Source organism: Podarcis erhardii (genome assembly GCF_964252035.2).
Source record: "Podarcis erhardii genome assembly, chromosome: 8".
Lineage (NCBI taxonomy): Eukaryota > Metazoa > Chordata > Lepidosauria > Squamata > Lacertidae > Podarcis > Podarcis erhardii.
This window is the reverse complement of record NC_138499.1, coordinates 47,409,606-47,422,486: the sequence shown is the minus strand read 5'-3', so window position 1 is coordinate 47,422,486 and position 12,881 is coordinate 47,409,606. Positions and strand designations below refer to the sequence as shown.

The window sequence follows — 12,881 nt, the reverse complement described above, 5'->3', positions numbered from 1 at the left end:
TTAAATCCTGTGCCAGTAAAGGTGGTAGAGGAGTAGGAGGAGGAGAGTAATAGTTATAATTTGACATCATTATAAGAAAATGGAACTCCTAGAAAACCCACTGAATCAAACTGGACCCCACCAACTACATTCATCAGCAGGCAAATCTGACCATCTAAAGGAAAAATAGCCTGGAGACCAAGAAGTTGTACATCTAGCAAACTCAACACTTGCACACTTTCCCTTTCTTTCTTTCTCTCCTCATTCTCTTTTTATGTTTTCATAACCTGCCAGTTGCTTTTTTGGCCATTTCTCTGCCCTCCCCATCTACTCAGGGGGTTGGACTCAATGGCCCTTGTGGTCTCTTCCAACTCTGTGATTCTATGATTCTACTCAGTAGGTTATCTTATTAAAAAGCTCAAGAAGATTCCCAATTATCAGCAGACTACCCTCTAAACAACAACATTTATATGTAACATTAGCTGCCATGTATTAACTTGGATAATAAACAAGCAGCCCAATAACAAAACAACAGATGAGCGACAGCTATTACATCCAGATCAAATCCATGAGCGACAGAGTTGCCAAGCTCATATGTCACACATAAAACTATTTTTTTAACGCAAACAAGCAAAGTTAATGGGCATGCTCCTCAAAGCTCCCACAGCACTCAGTGTCATTGAGTGAACCTGGGCTTATGATTTGTTTTCCCCAAGCAAACCACAAATGGTAAGCCCAGAACAAATTTTGATTACTACTATACTGATTTGTTTGGAAAGAAAGAAACCATGTACCCAGGTTCATTCAGATGACGCCAACAAGCTAGACTGGCTTGTTTCATCCAGAACATTGTGGCGGCAGCAAGAGGAACTTTTCAGGAGTGTGTTGTCCTCTAGCATGCTGCTTGCTCACATTAAACCATTGTATGACTGAAACTAAGGTTTAATGTGATATGTGCTGGGTCAGTGAAAAGTTAAAAAAAGAGAAGAATCCCACAGTGCAAATTTCAAAAATTACTAGGTGACTGCAGAACTCTGAGGGCTCAACCCCAGAACCATTTTTAAAATACCTGGGTTCATTTCTGGAATATCTTAAGTTATAAGATAGAGACATGCCTCCACATGTTTGCTGTTAGAAACTGACCACTGCATATCTGATATTTCAATTACAGTACCCAGGAGCATGCAAACCCCATTGATTTCAGTGTGGTTTATGAGATTTTGATGCAATATAAAGGATGTGTTTCATATCCTTTAGATAATCCACCACTGCTCTCTTTGCCTGTTAACATTTCACACATTTAAGGATACAGCAGTAATCTAAAGCAACTTGTGCTGTGGCATATCCACACTGATGAACTGCATATGATCTAGATTTTAAATGTTGACAATTTAGATTCCTTCTCTTCAACTGTTTAATGTATATGATTCCAACTGATGCATTTGCCTCCACAAAGAAACAAAATGATGAAACATTATACCCTTTCAGTTACAAACCTTAAGATGTCTATGAGTGTGCATACTATAGTTTATTCTTAAACTGATATTCTGTAACTAAAAAGAGAGCCAATGAAAGATGTCAAATGTTTTTATTATAGATATACAGTGGTACCTCGGGTTACATACGTTTCAGGTTACATACGCTTCAGGTTACAGACTCCGCTAACCCAGAAATAGTACCTCAGGTTAAGAATTTTGCTTCAGGAGGAGAACAGAAATCGTGTGGCAGCAGCAGGAGGCTCCATTAGCTAAAGTGGTGCTTCAGGTTAAGAACAGTTTCAGGTTAAGAACGGACCTCCAGAACGAATTAAGTTCTTAACCCGAGGTACCACTGTAAACTGTTTCATGAAGCTTTCACCTTATTAAACCTGATTGTGGATGCTGTTCTGCATTATAAAATCCCGTCTTCAATAAGAAAATGACAACGTGGTTTTAATTGTCTCATAAATTGCTACTGCTTTATTTATTTGTCCAAAAACAAAGAAAGATGAGGTAGTGGAAAATGCAGAATTAAGAATATCAGTCTAAAGCATCTATCAAGAAGGAGGCAATGGCAAACAAAAAGACCAAAACATAGTAAATAGATATATATACTTGTACAATGGTTCAAATATCTTATAAACACCAACATTTCCATCTCTGTTTAATGCCTAAAATGACATTCAGAACTTAGAATTCCATGCAGATTTCTCCAGGTCAAAGACTATTGAAAGATATTTGCTTCATAGCATTCCAGCTGGTCATTTCGTATATGCTCACTTCCTGTGCCTCTTTTATCTGCCTCTATTTATTTATGTCATTATCTGTCAACAAACAAATGTACAAATCAGTTCTGTTTTGCTTCTAGTTCTACAGTATGACCATTGAGACTTTAATCAATTTCTCGGAAATTACATATGATTTTTTAAGGAAGGCATACCAGATGTTATCAACCCCATGCATTGAAACCTTCAGGGTTTTGGTGTAACTAGACGTTTTCTTCCCCGTGCCTGTCAAAAAGAGTTTTCAACAACATTTTTCAATACTGAGCTTTATGCCTGTTTTTAGAAGGCAGCAGAGTTGAAAGATGGTATCAAAGCAAGTAGGTTAAGCTTGACTAATCAGTCTTACCTAGTTCTATTAATAGTGATAGCAGAAACATTATTCCATTATTTTGTAGACTCTAGAGGAAAACTTTTAAGGCAAAGTATAAGCTCTTCCCATATAGAAAAAGTGTAACATGCTAATCCTGAACATTCATACTGTGGCTTCATGCATACAGAATTAATAAAATGCAAATGCACGTAAGTGTGCTTAAAATAGGGCTTCCATCAGGCAAGCATTCCTCAAGTGCTACTAAAAGTAAATCAGGTACCTCGATTTACTTGAACGTGTTCCTTTTTCTTTTGTTATTTTAACCATTAAGGGCAGTGAAGTCACCCATTGGAAAGCATATCTTAAAAATGCTAGCATTGTCTATTAGAGTAAATGATGCCATCTCGAATATACATGAAATCAAGCTTGTAAATAGCCAGTGACTTGGTCATCTGCGACAAATAAGAATTGCTTCTAACGACATATCGTGGGATGTGGGTGGCGCTGTGGGTTAAACCACAGAGCCTAGGACTTGCCGATCAGAAGGTCAGCGGTTCGAATCCCCGCGATGGGGTGAGCTCCCATTGCTCGGTCCCAGCTCCTGCCCACCTAGCAGTTCGAAAGCACGTCAAAGTGCAAGTAGATAAATAGGTACCGCTCTGGCGGGAAGGTAAACGGCGTTTCTGTGCGCTGCTCTGGTTCGCCCGAAGCAGTTTAGTCATGCTGGCGACATGACCCGGAAGCTGTATGCTGGCTCCCTTGGCCAATAAAGCAAGATGAGTGCCGCAACCCCAGAGTTGGTCACGACTGGACCTAATGGTCAGGGGTCCCTTTACCTTTAGACATATCTGGAGATGAGTTGGTTCATTATTTGCTTTAAAGCTTTCAGTCCTAAATGACTAATGGCACAATTCTATGTCTGTCTACTTAGAAGTAAGTCCCATTGGCTTCAATGAGACTTATTCCCTGCTACTTGTATAGAGGACTGCAACCTAATATAGCATTAGGTGTGTAGGCAAGCAGTCTAGTAACTTTTGTGTGCTGTTTACAAGGCAGTTCTATTTCCCAGACTTAAACTGATGAAACTATGGAGGAAAGTTTGGTTCAAGTACAGATTTGTATTCAGTGACATCAGAACTGCGTTAAAACAGAAGGTACCTTGGAACATTCACATTTTATGAAATCTTGTTCATTCATACAAGGTATCTTCACAAATTATATGATGTATTCATATCATATATTCTAAACATTGCAACAAGAAACAAAACACAAGAGTGTGTATGCACACAACCCAGTGGTGTCTCTTTGTGAAGTACCTGCCATTTACCTGCTTGTCGCTGCAGTCTCACCTGTCACTGATCTGGGCAATCATTTTGGGGAGGGCAGGATTGTTCAGCTTCAGACTTCACCCCCAAGGCTCAGCCCTAACTACAGCACTGCCCTCATTCCACTGACAATGATTGCCACTGCTCTAGTCGTGTATTAAAAACAGCTGCTTCTAGATGGAATTACTTGGGGAAATTAGCTGCCAGGCTTTAGTTTCGATATTCAATATATTGTTTTCTGGAAACCAATTATTTTCTCTGGTTATTTTTTAAAAGTTAGTGAGATGCGCTGATGAATTTATGGAAAAATAAGTGATCTTCATCTAGGGAACCAATGGTATTTTTATTTTTCTAAGCCTGAATACGGGGACCATCAAGACAATGACGCTGACATTTAAAACATAGACAAATGTAGAACAAACCTCTAGATACATTAGCTGGTTCTGTAATGTTTCACAGTCCTGAGGATTTTGAGGAAACCACATTCCACGGAGCTGATCTGCTTCTCAGCTATGCCAGTTTTGCTGACTAGTCTTTTTAAGAGCCAGCATTGTTGTCTAATTGCAAATAAATAATCACAAAACCAATCCAAGCTTGCTGTGCTGTAACAGCGTTATTATTTGTTACTTTGGGGAAAGAGATTTCCCTAAAAAGTTATTGAAAAATTCCATTGTGTTTGTGAACCATAGCAACTGTGATGAGTTAAAAACAAAACAAGCCCCCACCCTGTTTGATAGATGTTACAAAAATACAACCAAACACTTTCTGTGCATTCTTATTTCGAGGGGAAACGCAGGAGTCATATGTGATCTGTAGAATACAGATGACTGAAAGCACTCACATTTCCCATCTGTGAGTCTGTCTGCTGTTTCCTTCTGAGCCACTTTACTGGCACAGCCAAGAAAGTTGATGTCAGAAAGCATGTTGGGAAACTGTCACGTTTCTCCTGGGCCAGCAGAAGTGACTGGAAGAGTGGCAGAGGCAGAATGATGTTCCTCACCTGGCTTCCCAATTCCCAGTACAGTCGTACCTTGGTTCTCAAACAGAATGTGTTCCGGGAGTCCGTTCGACTCCTGAAACTGTTTGAAAACCAAGGCACGGCTTCCATGGAAACCATGGAAGCTGGGCCGGATGTTCGGCTTCCGAAAATCGTTCAAAAAGCAGAACACTCACTTCTGGGTTTCGATCATTCAGGAGCTGATTTGTTTGGGAGCCAAGGTGTTTGAGATCCAAGGTATGACTGTATTGCTGCAGTTAACCAACAGGTAGGGACGAAGCATGGGGAACTCAGGGTGCAAGACAAAATCGCAAAAAAGCAAAAACAAAACCCCAAAGTATATACATTAGGAGGCACGGGTACTGAGATGCTGAGGATTTTTGTGAGGATCTTTCCACAAAATAAATTACAAACTGATGGGGAAAAGTAGTGGACAGAACATGAAATTGAAAAACTGAGGGAAACAAAAGTCAATATATTTGTCCATCCCAAAACCATATGTAATCTATTTTTTAAAAAGAGAGAGAGAGAAGGGGGATAATATAGGAACTCTTTTAATTACTTAATTAAAGAACTTCAATATATGCTTGGGCTATCTGCCTAGCATTTTCAGAGTGTTTCCATACTCTTAGTATACTCAGACTGTTAATAAAAGCCACTAACAAATTTACCATACCCCACCACATACAGTGAAGTTATTTAAGTAATTAAAAGAGTTCCTATATCAAGTAACAATGGAACCCTATGACAGAGGAATGTGTCTTGTTTGTAGATTTTTCTCTTCCAGTAAACCATCCACATTTTGAAAGGGAAAGAAGAGGTTGTCCGCTGGGATGAGGAGTCAGGAAGTCTAATAACTGTCCTTGGCACAGCCACTCTCCTGCTATGTGTCTATTGACTCTAATAATTTTTATTTTAGTGTTTTACTCTTTAAATCAGTTCAGCAATCACCTATACAAAAAGCAGCAGAGGCAAATTTTAACTGATTCTACATGGAAGTCCCTTTGTTTGTAAATGCAGTTGCCATTCACGGGGCACATTGTATGGAATGCAATGTTGTGTGGCAACTTTAAGGCATTATATATATATATGCAGAAACTCATTTTGCCGTTTTAGTTAGTCAAATGTTTCTGTGTCTAATGTCTCCTATAAGGGTCTCCATAGCAGTTCCCGAAGTTACTTCAGCCCACGCATAGACCCAGTAGCAACTTTTAATAGTTCAATGTATAGTTTTGATATTTGATTCTTGTGTGTTACTGAAAAAGAAAATGTAATGGAACACATGCCTGTAAACACAACTTCAACGTTACTTATAGACTGAAAAAATGGATTTGAATTTTCCAGTGTAATTCTCAGCTATGAGTTATATCAGAAATGCAGCAACAGTGTGTTCCGTTCAGTCTGTATCCCACACTTAGCACACAAAGCTCCAGTGCAGCTAACAAGAGACTTCTCCTTTTGTTTACCTGTATCTTTACTTCAGGATTGTAAGCCCCTTGGCCAAGTTGCCTATCACACCTGTAATCTGTAAACATGGTGAAAAAGGTAAAGGGACCCCTGGCCGTTAGGTCCAGTCGCGGACGACTCTGGGGTTGCGGCACTCATCTCGCTTTATTGGCCAAGGGAGCCAGCGTACAGCTTCCGGGTCATGTGGCCAGCAGGACTAAGCCGCTTCTGGCGAACCAGAGCAGCTCATGGAAACGCTGTTTACCTTTCCGCCGGAGCAGTACCTATTTATCTATTTGCACTTGATATGCTTTCGAACTGCTAGGTGGGCAGGAGCTGGGACCGAGCAACGGGAGCTCACCCCGTCGCGGGGATTCGAACCGCCGATCTTCTGATTGGCAAGCCCTAGACTCAGTGGTTTAGACCACAGCGCCACCCGCGTCCCATGTAAGATGGCACTAAGCACTAAACCACATAATGAACGGCTGAACCAGGGGTCACCGTCTGCCAGGACAGCACCCAACCTCCTCTGGCACCCATGAAAGGTGTCAGTAAGTATCTTCTCAATGCACAATGAGTGAGAGACTGCTCCTGCTCAGTTAATATTTTGACCGGATCGACCTCTTTTACACCCCTTACAATTGCCATTTTGTGTTATGCCACATCCCCATGACCAGCCATTTTGTGACTAGCCCCCTCAGCAATTCCCCCCCCCCCAAAAAACATTCCAGATGTCCCCAATATCCCCTAAAGGTGACCCCTGGGTAAAGAGGGAAAACACTGATGAGAATGGGATTCCCCCCCACCAATAAGGAATATGAAATGCAAGGTAGAACTGTGCAGCTATGTAGACTCTGCTGGATGGCACTGACACATGGATGATAAATTGCCTGTCACCAGCCCTATTTCTCTCTGAATAAAGTCGTGAAAGGGAGAAGCAGGAAGCATGCTTGCCGGGGCCATCCCAGCATCCTACACCCAATGGACAGCAAATGTTTGCACCTTGAAAACTGTACCCAGGGAGGTTCCCCATGCGATTTAGAACCCTGACTGTGCAGGGGAGAGGTCAAATATAGGAGAGTTCAGTGACATGGATTTTCTGTCTATAAAATATCCAGTAATGCTCTCAAAAACAAAGTTTAAAAATCTACTTAGTTGCTGTAATACAGAACTATCGGGGCCCTTAAATAGCCATGCAACCATATGGAAATCTGTGATATTCTTCCTGTTGAAATAACGGATGCAGAATTAATCACACATTCCTAACACACCACTGAGGTACCATTACAGTAGCTCTCAATCCAGTGTTTGTTTTAAGCAATATATTTTCGTCCTCTTGCCAATAATAGATTCATGGAATTACAAACAGATACTTATAAAATGCAGATCTAGGAACTGTATAATATTACTTTATTGTTATTTTATGTAATACATGAGCTTTTATTCACCATGGGAACACTAAGCTTTCTTTTAATTACAAATTATTAAGTAAAACTTCTGGCTTATTTGCCATGATCACAGTCCACTATATAATTTGAAAAGGGCATCAAATTGTATCCAAACATAAGGTTCCTTTGAACAGGAGGAGGCAATTTTTGCGATCCAAATGCTGATCTCTCTCTCTCTCTCTCTCTCTCTCTCTCTCTCACACACACACACACACACACACACACACAGTCTTGGATGGGAGTGAGAGGAAAGTGGAACTTTCTAGGAAAACTATAGCACACATTTGCTTACCTTGTTTCATACTCTTTTCTTTCCCCCCAAATGTCTTGCACCGTGCGTTTTAAGGATTATGGCATGTCTGATATATGATGAACCCTCAATTAGAGGAGAACGATCAAAAGAAATTATTGCGTACCTGTTCATTACTAGTTATATTTTTTGCCTTTGAAGATGACTCTAGAAAGCTATTCACTGTCTTGCATTTACCATATCTTTCATTATGCTGAAAATGGAAATGTGCTCTCACAGCACAAACACAGGGTATCTGCAGCAGCTTTCATTGGTCCAAAGGTGACTTTAAAATCATAATATGTAATCCAAGCTATTCAGCTGAATGTAAAAACATTCTGCATGCCAAGCAAACAGTGCTCTGGTTTCTCCATGCCCAAAAATTGGGAGTGGGGAAGAGAGAAAGAAACTCAACTTAAATAATTTAAAAGTTTGAGCCAAACTCTGTGGTGATCAATGGAATGATACATATGGCAGTCATATGTTTTTACTGGGTTCCAGTTTCTCGTTCACATTCATGAGTTACTCAGTACTACTGATGAAAGCATGTGCGCACTATCTGTATATAACCAGCACCAGCTCCTGGAAAATTGGGCGGTTGTTCAGGTTTGTTCATAGCTGAAGGGTATTTGACACAGCTATATCTCACGCCCTGCAACCTGTTCACTATTCTCTTCCTACTGCTCACTGACACCTCCAAAAGGGGAAAAATGGAAGTACTGTAGAACAATCACTATGGGATGTCCGTGCATAAGTCTGGATCTTGGAAACAACACTCCTCTCTTCCTTAGCACCAAAGCTGAAGAACAGTTGGATGAAGATGATACTTTGAAAACTCTAGTGGCGAACCTGTAGCTGTTGAGATGATGTTGAACTCTAGCTCCCATGAACCCCAGGCAGCATGGTCAATGGTCAGGGATAATGGAGTTACAGCCCAACAACCTCAGGAGGTTGATGTTTCCCCAACCCCCTTCTTTGAAAATAAGTCTGACTTCATTGTTAACAGTTTTCATCTGAAAGCACCGAAACATTTATTTGCCAAGCAGATAAATTAGCCATGTCTACATATTTCAAACAAAGTTAACCCTTTTTTTAAAAACTGCATTTTGTTTTCCTTTTGCCACTTTTTCGGTTTTCTGCTTAAAAGCTGTTCTAAACATGTTGCCTAGGATATGGGGAGCTCTAGGTAAGTCACATGCAATTTCAGGTTTAAACAAGCTGCGCTGCATAATTGATTTTTTAGATTCTGGATATTGCTGAACTGCAGTCTTTCTGTGTTTTCACTGTAGTGGCAAAAGTGTTTTTAGCTAACATGCTCGCCATGTGGAAATCAGTGACTTAATAGGAATAACATTACAGCAAAACTTCAGAGTATGCTGGAAAGCTTGCAAACATTAATAACAAAAATATGTTTGTAAATCAAATACACCAAGGTCTTATTTTTGGACTGCTGCTTAGGATTTAGCTTTAAAGCAGACATTTGTTCCTGAAAGAGAGAGCTTTGCAATTTATGTTTCTAATTTAAGAAGTTCCATAGTTCACCACATACATTATTTTTGAAAGGGCAGTGAGGGAAAGCAAATGCTATGTTAAATCAAACACAGATGAAGTATGTATTACCTTCAGCACTCTACCTTATACTACGTGTGCTTGCCCATACTTTGAAATCATCACCAGAGGCCATCATCTGCATCTTTGCCAACATCTGAGGTTTGGCGTGTAGCTGTTGCAGAGAGAATATTTTCAGTGGTGGCACCCGAGCTTTGAATTCTCTCATTGGCATCCACCCTAATGTCTTCCTGGTGTCAGACAAATATATTTTTATTCTCACAGGCATTTAAACACAGTTGGATCTGTATTACTTGCATGATTTTTATTTAAAATATTTTTATTTTATTGCACTACTTTTAATGATAACTTCAGCATTTCAGTATGCTGTTCTGATAATGTATTTGAAGGATGAGATAAAAATCTAAATAAATACTGCGAAATATATTGCATGCATATAGGGTAACTTCTCAATGTTTCCTGGAAATTACGATGATTTAGTATTTGTCTTCTTGATGCATTGAGTCCTGAATCACTTAGGACAGCCCTACTAGAACAATAAGGTTGCACTGAAAAATCACACACTTGTTATATTCAATAGAATCACCAAGGGTGCTCTGCTGTCTGTTCCAGCACAGCAGCCCCCGCTTATTGGAGTGCTCACTTGAAAGCAGAGACTTCTCGCTTTGGTTGAGAACTTTGTGGCTGACTGGTCCCACTCCACTATTTAAAAACAATGCAGGAGCAAATATCCTTCTTAAAGTGTGATGCCCAGAACTGGGCACAGTATTCCAGGTGTGGTGAATCTGGCTAAGGCAGAATAGAGTAGGACTATTACTTCCCTTGATCAAAACACTATTCTTCTGTTACAGCTGGTTCTTCCTGCCTAAGTGCAGGAAATTTATGGAAATTTATTTTGTTCGTTTGGCCCCAGTTCTGCAATCTGTTAATCCTGATTCTATCTTCTGTGGTATTGGCTACCCCTGCCAGTTTGGTGTCATCTGCAAATTTGGTGATCTTAAAGTCTGAATAGCCCAGATCTTTTGTCCAAGGGTGGGAACCAACACAGCCTTCACCTCCAGATGTTTTGGACTTGCTGGCTGGGCCTGATGGGAGTTGTAGTCCAAAAGATCTGGAGGGAGCCAGGTCGGCCAAGGCTCCTCTGATACATTTGCTGCTGCTGCAACAGCAGCAGCAGAGCAGCGTCGCTGTCACTCAAATGAATGGGGAAGCACAGCTTGCAAAGAATTCTATCCACATGCCAGAGTCCCTGCACATGTACCAGAACTGCTGAATCAACATTATATTTCATGTTTTCTCTCTGGAAAAATAGAATGTGTGTGTGTGATGGGGGAGCCAAGCCTTAAACTGGATCAAAACTGATGAAGCTACAGTGGCTTCATCCCTCATAATTTGTCCTTACTCAAAGAAAATAAAACCTGTATGACGGCCAAGGGGAAATGCTTTTCAAGATGCGTACCTGGCTCTGTTCCTAATTATACTGAGCTGGTTTTGTTATCTAAACTACTGCAGGTCACAAATGCATTGTGATGCATTTTTTTGCCAGTGGCAATTAACAAATTAAAAGACACTGAAGCCTTGTTAGAATGTCTACTCTCCCGTTTCCCCTTCTTCAATGGATTCCACAATTAATTGTCTTTTCTGACTAGCTTCTTCTAACTTCATGTGCCACTCCATTATTTATAGAGGAGCTGTAGCAGATGTCCACAGTTTTCCATGCCATTAACCCCAGGGTGAGCTGCAAGCACACAAAGGGTGATTCTTCTCTAGATGCCCCTACCCAGAGTTAGGGGGAAATTATCCCTCACAAGTAGAGTTTGATGAGTTCCCTTGGCTCCTGTTCATAAGACTGGCTCCAGTTATTGCCAGGATCATCTCCACCCCCCTACACACTAACAGATAATGTTCCAGTGGAACAACAAAAATTGCAAGCCAATATGTAAAGTGTCCTCCTGAGTACAAAGGAGATCCCAAACGTGTGAACTGAGACTTTTTCTTTCTAAATGTATGAATGAACTTGAGCAATTCTGTTCTGAAGGCGATTCTTAAATACATGCATAGCAAACACACACTTAATGCATTGCTATTCTGAAAAAAAAAAAAAGTGATAGCAGTCACAATTAAAAATTACGGGCCAGATTCATCTAAACAGTTGCACTAGTGAAAGCCAGCACAACTAGCACACTAGTTTGAGAAGTCTTTTCCTCCCCTCCCATACATCCCCCACCCAAATCAGTTCTGGGAGATTGTGAGGACTGCGGGGGGAGGGGAAGAGATGGTTCTATCTAGCAAAACGAAAAGCTTGCACTGATTGAACTATTGTAATAGTATGATGTTGAATTTCACCCCATGTCTAAAATATCATTTATGATTAATAAATTAAGGGCTACTGTTTTACAATGTGAAAAAAGACTGTGTGGCAGGAAAGAGAGATCAACACCTTGACCATGAGACCAAAAGCACACATGGAGGTGCCAAGCATTGCTCCCCCTTTCCCAATAATGCCAAAACAGTTCTGTTTCTTCATGAAACATAAGCGTGAATGCAGAACAGTTCCTGACATTGCAATAAATGGAGGAATCTGTATGTGCATGCACTAGTTGTTCCATATGTTCATTGGAACACCTGCATGCAGGTTTACTGCCCAAATATAGCAGTCTTACTCTTTGCATACTAGGCTATGGAATAGCAGCAGGCAAAGCAAGGAGGCTGTGTAGCAGAGCTAAAATGTCTCCCAGAGATCTGGGTTACTGAATTCCATCAAGGGATTGGGGAGGGGGCGTCACTGTCAGAAATGGAAATAGTAACACACCAGACAGGGGCCCCAATTTCCCTTACTGGCACAATGAATGGAATCTATGACAGTGTCTGGGATAGTTGTTTCCCATGTGTCAGGGCAAATTTGAGGCATCTGTAATGTACATCTGATCTATGTAATCTGCACTGTAAACATCTGGAAATCACTACTGGTGCAATGCTACCACCACCCTTCAATGCTAACAGTCAGAAGAGGAGCCTGCTATACTTACTACACAAATGTGTGGGGCTGGGCATTCTGAAAACTTGACTATGACCATTGCAATGATGGGTGTGTTTTTGTGTGCCACCATCTCCCCGTCCCCGTCCCCGCCCCCGTTATTACATTGTGCATGTGTGTGTATCTGCATGCTTGTTTCTTCATTTGCTCTGTCTTTTAACATGCACATCTCCGTATCTTCCCACCTCACCCTCTAGCAAAATCCATCCAGGAATTAA

The 12,881-nt window shown here is 40.7% G+C and overlaps 1 protein-coding gene across 1 annotated transcript in view; it reads right to left on the bottom strand.

Annotated features, from left to right (window-relative positions):
* Positions 1-3,959, bottom strand: part of CLUL1 (clusterin like 1) — a 28,491-nt gene extending 24,532 nt beyond the window's left edge. The window contains exons 1-2 of the mRNA XM_081873252.1: positions 3,902-3,959; positions 2,398-2,467 (exon numbers count right to left, since the gene is read on the bottom strand). Coding sequence (XP_081729378.1) covers positions 2,398-2,416 — 19 coding nt within the window. The 5' untranslated portion in view covers positions 2,417-2,467; positions 3,902-3,959. The remainder of the gene's footprint in view (positions 1-2,397; positions 2,468-3,901) is intronic.
* Positions 3,960-12,881: the final 8,922 nt, after the last annotated feature.